This window comes from Chiloscyllium punctatum, chromosome 24 (genome assembly GCF_047496795.1).
Source record: "Chiloscyllium punctatum isolate Juve2018m chromosome 24, sChiPun1.3, whole genome shotgun sequence".
Taxonomy (NCBI): domain Eukaryota; kingdom Metazoa; phylum Chordata; class Chondrichthyes; order Orectolobiformes; family Hemiscylliidae; genus Chiloscyllium; species Chiloscyllium punctatum.
In genome coordinates, this window is record NC_092762.1 from 69,109,249 (window position 1) to 69,124,576 (window position 15,328).

At 37.9% G+C, this 15,328-nt stretch overlaps 1 protein-coding gene across 3 annotated transcripts in view; it reads right to left on the minus strand.

The window, feature by feature from the left end:
* Positions 1–15,328, minus strand: part of rexo1 (REX1, RNA exonuclease 1 homolog) — an 80,822-nt gene that overhangs the window by 4,100 nt on the left and 61,394 nt on the right. For all 3 annotated transcript variants that reach the window (XR_011964025.1, XM_072594113.1, XM_072594114.1), the window contains 6 exons: positions 12,652–12,765; positions 10,351–10,424; positions 7,622–7,732; positions 6,042–6,157; positions 4,483–4,621; positions 939–1,059 (listed from right to left, as the gene is read on the minus strand). Coding sequence is in view for 2 of the 3 variants with exons in the window: in XM_072594113.1 (XP_072450214.1) it covers positions 939–1,059; positions 4,483–4,621; positions 6,042–6,157; positions 7,622–7,732; positions 10,351–10,424; positions 12,652–12,765 (675 nt within the window). In the remaining variant the exon portion in view is untranslated. The remainder of the gene's footprint in view (positions 1–938; positions 1,060–4,482; positions 4,622–6,041; positions 6,158–7,621; positions 7,733–10,350; positions 10,425–12,651; positions 12,766–15,328) is intronic.

The window sequence follows — 15,328 nt, forward strand, 5'->3', positions numbered from 1 at the left end:
TATCCAAAGTACAAGGTGATTCCACAGCAATAAGTGTCTTTAATGTTTTACTCTCTATAACTTTAAGAAATTTAGGTCATGCTATATGTGCAATTCAGTGGTATATAATATGCATCAGCCTGTTCCTATGTATTGGTATTAATTTTACTACTACCCTCTTTGAAAATATATAATTTATCATAAGATTCCTAACCAGAATGAATCATGAAAGCACATGATCTCCTTGATCAGGCCTCTACTCCAAAACTGATCCACTATGAGATTTTGCAATTGTGACTCAGATTTATTGGTTGTCTAACTTATTGATGTGAAGTCAACAGGATATATATTCTCTGTATTTTGTATACATTTAATAATTAAACAAAATCCTTAAATCATCAACAACTTTTACAAAGGAGCTTCCAATAAAACTTGAAAGACAGCTTCATAATTAGTATTCACCAATAAAAAGGCAACAGTATTGTGTTTAATTTCTTCAATTGATAATGTTGTTGTTCAAACCATAAAAACAACAGATATTACATTCCTCCCATGTTTTTTTAAATTGAAAAGCTAAGTACTGTACATTTTTCAGATTTTCCAATAAAAATTTGCATTTGTACTTAATCTGGAGTTATGGCACATTTATGGTCACGCTTTTTACATTCAACAATTCCAAAGATTACATTACAGAGGAACCTCAATTATCCGGCATTCAATTATCTGAATTTCGGATTATCTGGCAAGATGGCAAGGCCCAGAATCTTGGCTAAACTGTGTTATCTGGCATTTGATTATCCAAACATTCGATTATTCGACAAAATACTCCCCACCCATGTCATTCAGATAATTAAGGTTCCTCTGTACTCACATTTAAAAAGTTATTATGCAAAATTTACATATAATTAGACCTTTGTAAGTCCATCTTGATTGCCTTTGCTTTACCTACTACCACATACCATTATCCTGAATGATGCGTTTGAGGTAGTCTGCCATCAGATTTTTCAGTGCTCTTTTATACGGCAATCCCAGTCGATGTGGAAATACAACTGCTGTATCAATCACTGTGCTATGTATAAGCTGAAGGAGAAAAAGGTGATTGTTATACTATCTATACTGCAACCTCCACATACTCCTATATAATGGGAATCATTTTATTTTAAACTTTACAACCATGCTAGTTTGAAATCTTTCAGCAAATTATACCAAAATGTATTAGCATCAAATAAACACCGTGTGTTTAGAAGTATGTAATAAATAATTAATGTAATAAAAATAGCCTAAAATATATTTCACAGGAGTATTAGCAAACAAATTTTGACACTAAATCTATTTGGACAAGTAAGTAACCAAAAGCTTAATCAAAGAAGCCAATTTTAAGAAGCATCTTTCTTAAAAAAAAAGAGACTGTGGGTACAAGTGAACTCCAGAGCTGTGCACTCAGGCAGCTGAAGGATGTGGCGATTAAAATTGAGGACATACAAGAATATTTGGGAAAGCAGAGCCCACTGTTATTCAAGGAAGTTACATAGAGAAAGGAGGATTAGGTGAAAGAAGGACAAGATTTTTACAATTTATACATTGGCTCCCTGTCTGACAATGCAAGTCATTGAGCTCAGGGCTGATGGATGAATACAATTTGGTATGAGGATACAGGTAGAATTTGGGATGATCTCAAGTTTACAAAAGCTGGAAGATGAGAAGAAAGCCAGAAGACGATTAGAATAATTAAGACTTGAGGGGACAAATAAAGGTTTAACCAGCTGATAAGTTGTAACACAGATGAAGACTGGCAATTTTAGAGGTGGCCAGAAGCTCATCTTTGTCAAACAGAACTCCAAGGTTGTGGACTGTTTGAGCAGGGGCTAAAGACTGTAGCAAGTTGAAGGAGTTCTTGGGAGGGATCAAAGACAATGGGTTCAATTTTCCCTATTACATTGTGAAAGGATTAGAAAGGGGAGATGGTGACATGACATACAGTTGGGTGGTGTGAGAATACAACAGGAATCTGACGTGTTTTTGGATGATACATTGTTAAGCTGAAAAAAAAATCAACTCCTCCTTTAAGGTCTGATCAAAATAATTACAAGGCAGCACATCCACTTCAATCTGTTGGGTTAAAATATTTAATACATATATGAATTGATTTATTAGATTTTACTACTTAGACATATATATTAAAATTAGGTTAAACAACTGAGATTAGGTTAAACACGTGAATCTCCCATGGTCTTTTTATCTGTCAGGGACTTGGGCAATGGTGGCACTTAGGGCCCTATTGCAGATGCCAAAGCATATATCGTGTGAACCCAGCCCAATGGGGTGAAGTTCGCTGACTGGGGAGACATCCCGGATATTAATTCGGCTCTGAATCATAGGTTACATGCTGAATCCCCATTTTGTAATAAATTCAGTACTTTTCCTTCAAACATAGGTGGAAAACAAGTTCAGGTGGCCTCATATGGACTGCACGAGCAGATGGTTCCCACCAATCTTCTAGATCAGGCAGTTTTACCCCCAGTCCAAATGGGCTGTATTTGCATTAGGCCCGGTTTTCACGTACATTTCCACATACCATTGTTTAAGAAAGGTGGTAAGGACAAGCCAGGGAACTATAGACAGTGAGTGTGACGGTGGTGATGGGCAAGTTGTTGGAGGGAATCCTGAGGGACAGTTTGTACATGAAGGGCTTATGCCCGAAACGTCGATTCTCCTGTTCCTTGGATGCTGCCTGACCTGCTGCGCTTTTCCAGCAACACATTTTCAGCTCTGATCTCCAGCATCTGCAGTCCTCACTTTCTCCTCCATGTATTTGGAAAGGCAAGGACTGATTAGGGATAGTCAACATAGCTTTGTGCATGGGAAATAATGTCTCACAAACTTGATTGAGTTTTTTTTGAAAAAAGAAAGAAAGAGGATTGATGAGGGCAGAGCAGTAGATGTGATCTATATGGACTTCATTTAGGCATTCAACAAGGATCCCCATGGGAGACTGGTTAGCAAGGTTAGATCTCATGGAATACAGGGAGAACTAGCCATTTGGAGACAGAACCGGCTCAAAGGGAGAAGCCAGATGGCGGTGGTAGAGGGTTGCTTTTCAGACTGGAGGCCTGTGACCAGTGGAGGCCTGTGACCAGTGGAGTGCCACAAGGATCAGTGCTGGGTCCACTACTTTTCATCATTTATATAAATGATTTGGATGCGAGCATAAGAGGTATAGTTAGTAGGTCTGCAGATGACACTGAAATTGGAGATGCAGTGGACAGCAAAGAAGGTTACCTCAGATTACAATGGGATCTTGATCAAATGGGCTGAGAAGTGGCAGATGGAGTTTGATTTAGATAAATGTGAGGTGATGCATTTTGGGAAATCAAATCTTAGCAGGACTTATACACTTTATGGTAAGTCCTGGGGAGTGTTGCTGAACAAAGAGACCTTGGAGTGCAGGTTCATAGCTTTTTGAGAGTAGAGCTGCAGGTAGATAGGATAGTGAAGAAGGCGTTTGGTATGTTTTCCATTATTGGTCAGAGTATTTATTGAGTGTAGGAGTTGGGAGGTCATGTTGCAGCTGTACAGGACATTGGTTAGGCCACTTTTGGGATATTGCATGCAGCTCTGGGATCCTTCCTATTGGAAGGATGTTGTGAAACTTGAAAGGGTTCAGAAAAGATTTACAAGGATGTTACCAGAGTTGAAGGATTTTAGCCATAGGGAAAGATTGAATAGGCTGGGGCTGTTTTTCCTGGGGTGTCGGAGGCTGAGGGGTGACTTTATAGAGGTTTATAAAATCATGAGGGGCATAGATAGGATAAATAGACAAAGTCTTTTCGCTAGGGTGGGGGAGTCCTGAACTAGAGGGCATAGGTGTAGGTTGAGAGTGGAAAAATATAAAAGAGACCTAAGGGGTAACGTTTTGATGCAGAGGGTGGTACATGTATGGAATGAGCTGCCAGAGGAAGTGGTGGAGGCTGGTACAATTGCAACATTTAAGAGGCATCTGGATGGGTATATAAATAGGAAGGGTTTGGAGGGGTATGGGCCAGGTGCTGGAAAGTGGGACTAGGTTAGGTTGGGATAGCTAGTCGGCATGGACGAGTTGCACCGAAGGGTCTGTTTCCATGCTGTACATTTGACTTCACACTTCAATTGCTCACTGGCATGTCCAATTATTCCTGAACAATTAACCCTTAATGGCCTGGTTTGAAGATATTTTAAGCCCTACACTACAGGTACCTGCCATCTCAGCAGCAGCATATCAGAAATATGAAGGTGAAACATTAGACTCTTGGGGGAATTCAGTACAGAAGTCAGAAGAGAACCCATTGTAGATAATACTTCATCTACAGCTAGAGAGATGAGATATGCAATGGAAGCCTCTTCAAGCTTGAATACTTGGACATACAATAGGGTGGGCAACCTGTAGAACAGGTTCATACAGAAAAGAATAAAAAGTTATTGTGGACACATGCACACAATGTCACTTTTTCAAACAAAAATGCATACCTTTAGTGCAAATAAATCACTTTCCAAGCTGTGCCCAATTAATATAGTTGCAGCACTGAACATGTTCAGTAATACTGCCTGTACATCACGAATAGTGATTGTTGTACTCTCCATATCTTCCTCTGTTACACCAGAAAATCTACATGAAAGAAAAGGAAAAGGAAAAGAAAAAAGGAGAGAGTGTGCTGTCTCACTAAAACACAGTACCAATGTTAAAGAAATGCCAGGTCAAGATACAGAAACCTCCTTCAGCTCAGACTGCTATATGCTGTGACCAAATCATTGACTTGAACTCATTAATGTAGTTACAATATGCTACCTCTTTGATGGGTTACACCCAACCTTCACATTATCGATCAGAACAGAGTTGGAGGAACACAAAAGGTTGTCAGGCTGGAGACAGTAACAATGTTGGGTGAAGGCAAAACTACTGTTGGATTTAACATGACCATGATGAAAGTCCTAAAGTAAAGGCATTGCTGGATCCAGAACTTCATGGAACATATGCACAAAGACAATGGGTCAACAGAATTTGAGATAGTGAAGATACAGCCAGCAGAGTTTTGGAAGAAAACAAGGTTGAGTCAGGGTCAAATAGCACATCATGAATAGTCAAGTACAGGCTAAGATACTGGAAAGGGAGTACAAATAAAGTGGTGGCTAACAAACAGATTGAGTCAGGGCAGAAGACACCAATTTCAGTGTTTCCAATTTTAAACTGGAATTAAAATTTTCCTCAAATCCCTAAACAGAGTGGATACTAAAATTTTTACATTTAAAAGAAATAATGTGTATTTAGTGTATACTTTGAACTCTGACAGTAAATCAGTTCAAACAAATGCTCAATTAAAATTTGGCCAACTGAATGGCACCTTCATATTTCATATCTTCCATTTTCCTTCAAGAATTAACAATTATTAGCCAATATAATTTTCCTTCCAAACATTTATCACTGTAAAAAAACTTTTGTTTTTCTTATTACCTGACCCAGGAACATCATGCACGGAGGGTTATTCAAAAAGAATGAATATTTATATTTTTCCTACACTATCTGAATGATTTGAAGGCATTTGATAAAGTGCCACATGGAGGGTTACTGCAGAAAATAAAAGCCCAGGTGTACAGGCAGCATTTCGACATGAATAGAAAATTGTCGAAAAGTGTGGAGGTGGAAAAGTGCAGCCTGTCAGGCAGCATCTGAGGAGCAGGAGAGTCGCGTTTCGAGCATGAGCTCTTCATATTTTGGAATATTAAAATAATCTCCAGTATACTGATCTCCAGTATATGCAGTCCTCCCTTTCTCCTAGATGAATAGAAAATTGTCTGGCTAACAAAGCAGCAAATAGGTGTAAATTGTTTTTTTCAGTGTGGCAAGTGAAATGAATGGTGCAGCACAGAGATCAGTGCTGGAGCCTGAAATGCAACTGCTTCTTGGCAGTGACACACCTTATCAAAGTCCATAATTAACTACAAATGGCAGTACTAAAGAAAGATACTTCCTAACGACAAACTAAGTCACCAAGATAGTAACAGTCCCATATTTTAATCATTAAACATACCTGGTGTTATAATCAATGACCTTGTTGTCTGGTTTGACAAACGTATCATACACCACCTTTAGATCTGGGTTGATAACAGTCAATCTTGTCAGCTCCAAACCTTGTTTGGTGTAGCACTGGAATAAAGTTATTGACTATTAATTAAAGAGTGAAGGGAAACTGCAACAATGCAAAATGTTGCATTACTGTTAAATTGACATATAACTACATCCTATGTTAAATTATACAAAACAAAATTATACTTCTGACAGTGACAGTATAGCAACAAATGCAGGATAGATAACATTTTAGAATATTAAATAGATTGTAATGCTTTCAATTAACACTGAACAAGGCACTCAAGCAATATAATTCAGCACATCTACACTATATTGCTGATAGCATGAATAAACATCTCCACTGGAGTCCTGTTCTAGCAATCAGTTTGACTAAGAGTCCAAATTACCACCCAAACCAACAGATGAATATATCAGAAGTTAGCAATCATGACGCAGGTTACTAATCCCATGTTCCTTGTATTGTAAATTGTGCTATTCTGCGGCGATACTCTGGCTTTAATAGGTGCATTTTGTTTTTTTTTTAAAAAGATGAGAAATGATCAAGACAGAGATACTGTGCAGTCTGTTCAAAGCCAACAGCTTGTGAAGCATTGGGGCAGTTTTATTCTTTAAAAATGTTGGAACTATAGAAGCAGCCAGAATGGGTGGGGTCAAGCTCCCAAAAGACTTTTTGTTTTAGCTTTCTGCAGTTGCTGGGGTTTTGAAGTTGGACGTGGAAGCTGTTTCGCATATCGAGCTGGGGTTCTCTCCTTACTGCCGGAGTTGCATATGAGACATTCTAGCAGCAGAAAGAGAACGCAGGCTTTTAGCTATAACAGAGAGAGGAATAAGAGCTTCCACATCCAGCTTCAAGACTCCAGCAACTACTGAAAGCTACAAGCCCTGGTTCTGTGGGAGCTTGACCCCACCGATTCAGGCTGTTAATATCGTTTCAACATTTTTTTTTCAAAAAAGCCCCAAGGCTTCACAAGCTGTTTACTCTATTGGCTTCAAGCAGATCAGATGGCGCCTCTATCTCAACCTTTCTTCATAAAAAGAAAAGGACAAATTACCCCTCTTAAAGCCACAATATTGTCACAAATGCTATTGTTGATCGATCACTCATGCTCAAATAAAAAATCTTTTCTACCCTTACAATCAGTTCAACATGGCAGTGCACTTATCTTGTTCAATCACATGGCTCTCAACCAAAACTCCAGGATGCTGAATACTATGCAGTCACTTAGATTTTTTTGAATAATGCTGCACAGCAGTACACTAAGAATCATTTCCTGTGTGGCTGTTCACTCTCAGGGTTTCATTAGTCATGCAAGAAAAACTGACTTTCTCCCATGCCTTAGCCAATGAATGTTGGCATGCATCATAGGCCAGGCCTTATTCTCCCTCCCTATAGAAAGCTTCAACCACACCAGATTTTAGGAATTCAGCTGTATGGAAGATTACCAGCACAAACCCATATGTTCTTTATAATATATATGTGTACATAAATGAAGAACAAAACAGTATATTGACATTCCTTACCATCTCACAATCCAATGCAAAGACACCTGGGTTTTCATCCAGTGGCATTTCTTTATCAAAAGTCTTCATGAAACCACCTAATTTTTCTTTACGGCCATCCTGTACATGTTGCTGCAGGAAGAATATATTCAATTATAATATGAATGTTTAATAAATAGTTGCACTAAAGGATCAAAATGGCTTTGGTGGATAATTATGCAGTATTTCTAGCAAATCTTCACTTATACCTCAATAAAGTGCCCTCTGGCAACTGTCTTCAGAGCTAATGGCATTAACTGCAGTAATACAAATAAATTAGTTTAAAATTACAATGGGGTTGAAGTGATAGTCATGAGCTCCTATAATAATGTGCATATGTAAGTTGGGAGTGAGAGTTTGTGCGCGCGTGGGGTGGCAAGAAGGGCAGGGGGTAATGCCGCGAGGCTGGTAATCCATATTAATGTTCTAGGAATCTCATAATGGAAGATGGAGAAATTTGAAATCAATGACTATACCTGGAATTAAAAGCTGGTCTGATGGCAACCATGTAACCACTGAATTGTTGTGAAAACCCATCTGGCTTGTTAATGCCCTTTCGGAAAGGAAATTGGCCATCCTTACCTGGTCTGGCCTACATGTGACACCAAACCCACAGCAAACGTGTTTAACTCTTATTTGCCCTCTGAAATGGCCTAGCATACCTCTCCAATCAAGGGCAATACATGCTAGTAGTGACAGAGACGTCCACTTAACGTAAATAAATAAAAAATACGTAAATTGACCATCATGAATGAAAGGCCTGCCTGATGGGTCTCAATCATTAATGCCCCCGACTGTTCTGATATCAGCTAAATCAGAATCTAGTAATGGAAATGCATTCTGTAGTACTTTCTGGATTAATTTCTGTGACAAATAGTAAATTCAGATGCTAAGCAGTAGGTAAGTTACACTGTCACTACATTGTCATGATGATTACAATCAAGTACTTCTGAATTGTATGTGAAGTGTTTGGAATATAGTGGTTGTGCGGCATGGTGGCTCAGTGGTTGGCACAGTTGCCTCACAGCGCCAGAGACCTGGGTTCAATTCCCACCTCAGGTGACTGATATTCACCCCATGTCTGCATGAGTTTTCTCCAGCTGCTTCAGTTTCCTCCCACAATCCAAAGATGTGCTGAATAGGTGAATTAGCAATGTTAAATATAGGGTTATGGTGGGTTACTCCTTGGAGGGTTGGTGTGGACTTGTTGGGCCGAAGGGCCTGTTTCCATACTTGAGGGAATCTAATCAAATTTATAAATGCATGCCTGCCTTTTTTAAAATTCAATTACTACATTATCTCATTCAAACATGGCATCTGAAAGAAGATACAAGAGTATATTCTAATGACATGCAAAATATGACAGATATTGGACATCAGAAACAAAAACAGAAAGCGCTGGAGAAACTCATTAGCTCTGGCATTATCTGTGGAGAAAGAAACAGAGTTAACGCCTCTTTGTAAGTACGATGTGTGCGTTAATTCTGTTCTAATAAAACATTGCCAAACAGCAAAAATGTTGAGAATTTTTTTTAATATTGGCAAGTGAAAAAGAATACATCATTACAGCACTGGACACTAAACTATTAAAATGCTATCCAAAGGTTAGGGTGTGACAGAAGTTTTAATAAATAGCATAACCGCTTTCCAAAACAAATCCCAAAAAATCAGAAGTCTACTATGCACAGATTTCAGGATTTTACAGTCAGAGATAACACTTGTACTGAGTACATCAGTTTATGTATTCTCCACTCAATTATTATTACACATCTTTACTACTGCCTGGTCAGAAAGTATGGATTGTTGGGACCATAGTTTAAAACACTACGTAAAAAAATACTGCAACCAAATTGTTCCTAAAGCAACATTGTTGTAATTACCCAGTTTGGTAATATGCTATACAATGAGAGAGGGGGGGGGGGGGGGGGGGGGGGTGGTAAAGAACAGATAAGAATAAACGCTGTAGCCCCAAAATATAAAGGTTGCAAAATTGCAGTGTGCCAAAGGGAAAATATTAACTGCAGCTTGATAACCTTTATGCTTCTTAGGCACAACATTTGTTCTTACAATGTCGTGGCAGCTCTTTCTCCGAACAATTAAATACATTTTACAAAACAGCAGCAGAGATGATGAATAGATATGAAAGCTATTGAGTTTTGAGAAGATTTGCAGCTCAGGTTGAGGTTCTGTACGTAGGTTTGCTTGCTGAGCTGCAAGTTTCATTTTCAGATGTTTCATCACTGTACTAGGTAACATCTTCAGTGAGCCTCTGAATGAAGCACTGCTGATGTTTCCTACTTTCTATTTATATATTTGGGGGTGGTGATGTCATTTCCCATGATATCATTTCAGGTTCTTTTTACCACCATTTATCACCCCCTGAGAAAAAGAGAACAGGAAGTGACATCACCACCCCCAAACATATAAATAGAAAGCAGGAAACATCAACAATACTTCGTCCGGAGGCTCACTGAATAGGTAACCCAGTATGGTGATGAAATGTCGGAAAATTAACTTCCCAGCTCAGCAAGTAAACCTACATCCAAGATATGAAAACTACTCTCAACTCAAGGCTAGCACCAGAGGATGAGTGGAATGAACATTCTGATCTGCAATTAATTTATATCACATTACTAGATATCTCAATAATGTTCATTAATCCCAATAGTAAATAAACACACAATCTGTTGCCCTTAATCAGCTCTTTGTACCTTTGCTGTCTGACATCCTGCAGATCCTACTGCTCCTGCACAGCAACTATATTGTGTTTCCCATCCACCAGGTACTGTAACAAATAGCAAAATTAGAAAACGTTCTCATCTAATCATTAAATGGAACAAGTTCTAGAATTCTAAGTGCATTTGTAAATCAAAGATAAATAGCTTCTTATTACATTAAGTGATAAGAAGAAATTTTTGAATTTATTCTCATTTAGTTCACCATAATGGTGCAGCAATTGCCACAAACATGAATAATTTAGTGAAGAGCCAATGGCAAGGCATTTCTTTTGAAAATAATGGCAGCTCCTGGATTTTGGCAGGCAAGGTCTTTGCTGTAATAGTGTTAGGGGACCAAATGTAAAGAGAACTGGCAGCCATTTGGTGTTTGTTGTTTTCACCATGCCTATCATTACCCTCTTCTAATTGATAGGTGTGTGTGGGACCAGTTCAATTAATTAAAACATGCAAATATATCATCTGAATGGCAGAGAACTGTACCATGTTGGTGCAGCCCATGATAAACCTTAAAATTTATTCAAATAACTATTTCTGCTATTAATTCTTTGGCCTATTTTGTTGAGGTGGTCCTGGAAGCAGGTTATTACAAAGTCACAGCCCTTTCTCCATTCAAGAAAATTAAATCTGATCAACCCAGATCCCAATTCCAGTGGCATTAGAGTAGTAATGCAATATTGTAATATTACCAAGTATATTAAGAATGTTAGCAATAATTTCAGGTTATGATTAGAGGCACATTTTAGAAATTGTAACCTAGTGGTATTATAATTCGTTTAGTTATGTACAAAACTGAATAGCTTACTTGTCAACTATCCTAAAATTCCAGTATGCACAGGAGAGCAGAAAGTTATTTTTTCCAGATTGGAGCTGGATAAAGGTTAATGTTTTGAAAGGACACATACTGATGTGGAAATACTGGAAAGGAATTTCTAGGATATGGGAATAGTCCATTAGAAGTACAAAAAAAGATAGACATGTTTTCTAGAATTTGGTGTGCTATGATTGGAAGTTGGTATAAGGTGGGAATGCACACAGAAGAGGAATTGCCATGCGAGAGAACACCTGTACTCCCAAGCCCAGGAAACAGCATTAAATTATTTTATTAAAGTAATTTCACAATCCTGAAGGTCTTGGGTCATAACTGGTAATTTGGCTAGAAATGTGGCACTAAGAATGTTCTATCAGCAAAAGGAGAGCTCAGGGAGAGAGTTTGCTAAAATGCGCACTGGCACAGCATTTGGAGCAGGTAATTGGGGATCCTGTGGTAGAGTGGAATGCAGTGAATGGATAAAGGAGGATGAAGGCTTTTATTTCACAACACAGGTAATTACCTCATTCCCATCATTAATCCAAAAACATTTGAGTTCTCTCTTCTATAGCAGATACATTCAACTGTTGTTTTCATATGGTTTAAGAAGAAATATGGCAATAATGGAGGACTTCATGGTTAAAAGCTGTTCCAACTAACAATTACTGAATAACACAGGAGTCTTTTCTCAATCTTCAAGAATTGTAAATAAACAGATTTAGAACCTTAAGATTGAAATTTTGAGCATTAACCAATAAGAATGTCAGGGCATAGAGTTTGATCATTTGAAGCAGAATCCATTTCAGTGTAAACAATCAGTTTGAAGAAGAAATTGGTCAATATGGCAGATGCAAAGAAATTATTTTCATTTGCAGTCACTATGGTTACTAATAAATCCAATAGTGAACTCAAGTGAAACTGTTTCCATTCAAAATGGCCGGATAGTGAAACTTTCTAGCACAAAAGGTAGCTGATAGATTTTTAAAAAAACAACATGTACAGGCATATTATGACATTTCTGAAACACATGGGACTTGAACCCAGTCCTTTGGTCCAGAGGTAGGAACATAATCTCTTTACTACAACAGCCTGAGCATGATACTGATAGGGTTAGATGAAATATGGCACATAACACAAGTTCAGTTGTTACAAATGGTTTATTGTGCTTATATTCTAAGTGATTAGGAACATAGGAGCAGGAGTTGGTCATTGAATCTTTTAAGCCTGCCTTGCCATTCAACAAGAATATGGCTGACCTATTTGTGGTTTTAATCCTACTTAGTCAGCCCGCCAGTGTAATTAGTTTTAACATGTTGACTGCAATATGCTCATAAGAAAGATTGTTAAACTAGTCACAGCAAAACAAATATCTGCCCATATATTCACTGATGCAACATAAAATCTGACAATGTTAAAACAAAAAATTCTTTATAATTATCATTCTTGAATTACTATACCAAACTCACTTTTCTGTCGGCGTAGCCGCCCCCAGTGGTAGTTGCACTCTTCTTTGCGGATACAATCCCCACTAACGGAAACACTGTATTCGCCTCCACAGCGACAGCAAATCCTTATTAAAGCTAAATATAAAAAACAAACTTGAAATATCTGCACATTGCTTCACAATTAAGTGCCAATACATAAAGTCAGCTACATGGAATTCCCATAATTGCCATCATACACCCTTTAAATATTTATTAGATCAGGTTCTCGGACTTTCTGAAAAATTCTAGCATTCTGCAAGGGAATAAATGCAAATCAGCTGGATTTTCAATTAATTGAGGCATCATACCAGCTAACCCAATCACCCTACATCCAAATACTTGCACCTTCCAATAAAGGCCAGTGAACAGAAAGTACAAGCAGGAAACTGGAAAACGTGTTCCTCATAATCCAAGGGTATTAAGGCTATTGCAGGGCCCCAATCACTACCCCGGCTAATTCAGCAAAGTCAAATTGTGGAAGACAGCATAACTTACCATCAGTGTCCTAAAGGACGGAGACAGGCCCTTTGGCCCAAGCTGACCCATGCCTACCAAAACGTCCATCCACTTTAACCCCATTTCCCTGCACTTGGCCCATATCCTTCTAAATTTCTTCTATTGACATATTTGTCCAAATGCCTTTTAAATGTTATTAATGTACCCACCTCTGATATAGTATTGGGGAATCAACGGTTAAAAGTATCTGTTTGTAATAATGATTCGCCTTAAAAGTTGGAACTGGGTGCTTGAAGACATGGTGGCAGTGGTTGTGGGAAATCACAAATTAAAAGATGCAGGCATCATTATCTAACCTTATTTACTGTTCTTGTCTAATTTTCTCCCCTGTCTCTGAACCAGACTTTCTTTCTTATTAATAGAACATTAATAATCCACTTTGCTTATCTACTTTTGACTTCCATGAACAGTACTAAATGGTAAATGTAAAATTAAATGTAAAATGTGGGGCTTGGGAAATGTGTACTAGTTACACACGAGGGAGAAAACATATACTGCTTTTCAGCTATAGACAGAGATCTGTTAAGGGTCCATCAAGAGATAGCTTAGATACTACTCTGTGGTGTTGATTCAAGATCTCTTGCCGGCTGAACTGAAATAAAGTGTTGAAACTGAAGCCTTTTGTGGTCCAAAGCTTTTTGAATCAACATCTTAACTACTTCCATTGGTAATTCATTCCATATGTGTATCATCCTCGGTGTAAAAAAGTTGCCTCTCGGGTTCCCTATAACCTTAAACTGATGCCCTCTAGTCCAACTTGCTTGTAGGATGCACCATTATTAGGTGTCATACTTTCCCCCTCTCATTTCATTAATAACACCATTACTATGAAGGAACACCAAATTTTCTAATTTAACTCAACCAATGACAAAGGAGCTCTATTTATTAATCATGCATTTGATTTTGGAATGAGCCAGAATTGAGTAACACCTATCATTACCTGCCAGTAAGAAAGTGGAAGCCCAATGTCAAAATGTCAAAGAAATCAATGAAGTGCAAGTTAACACTCTGACCTGAAGATTAGCAGATTGCAAGAGTTCCATCTTAGGGTTTATTAGAACAAAAACTGCCACAGCACTACTTAGGTGAGAGGGGCCAAGGTAAGTCATCAATATTTATTAACTTTTAAGTTATTTTAAAGAATTAATTTCTTTGTTGTCTTTTTAGAAAAAAAAAATCCAGAGACTTTGAGAAACAGGATATAGAAGTTGACTCCATTTGACAAGGTAGGAATATCAATTCATTCTCATAAACATTCCAGATTTTATGCAAATGTTGGTGTTCTTACTACAATATTTTATAGTTTATTGCAATGTGTTGGAAATATGCTCAGGGGTATGTTTAAGCTGTTTGGTCAACATTTGAGTCTAAACCACAAGTGTCACTTTGTATTTTTACTTCAACATATTACTACATTTAATTTTAAATTTTAACATATTTAATCAGTTTGAGAGAGTCTGGACCTCCCTGCTTATCAAGTAATAAGTTTCTCACACAGGCTTCAGTTGCATAGTAAGTCAAAAGTGTATTGTTAGCCTTGTACCATGTTATTTCATTCAAATTGCACAAATTTTAATTCAGAGGGGGAAAAAAAACAGGTCTACTAAATTGGAATTGCCTACTCAAAAGTCGTAAGAGTTGTTTACTACACTGAAGGAGTACAAAGAGAATGAAACCCTTGCCTATTCTAAGGTTTTGAGCAATCTAGGTTACTCAAGTCACACATCCCTACCAATAGATTACTTCTCCCCTTTTTTGGAGCATTTTATGCTGGATACATATAGAAATCAGTCAGCAAGTATCTCAGCAGAATTATTGAATAATATAGCTAGACAACATAGGTCTTCCAAAATAGCAGTTCTCATGATGAAATACCATTGTCACCATTCTCCTGAGCACAGTATGGGCACACATTTTCTTCTCACACCAGTTGAAGATGCAGATCATCATCAGTAATTGTTTATTATTCCACAACCCAATTATTATTTGTCAAGTATGGGTATGAGGGGCAAGATGTAGACTGTCCACCCATATCCGAAACAAAATCATCAATGTGTCTCTGGATTATAGATAGGATGATTAGTGGGTCTGTTATGATCCAGGGCACAGCATCCCATTTTTTTTGTACACAGGATCCAATCTG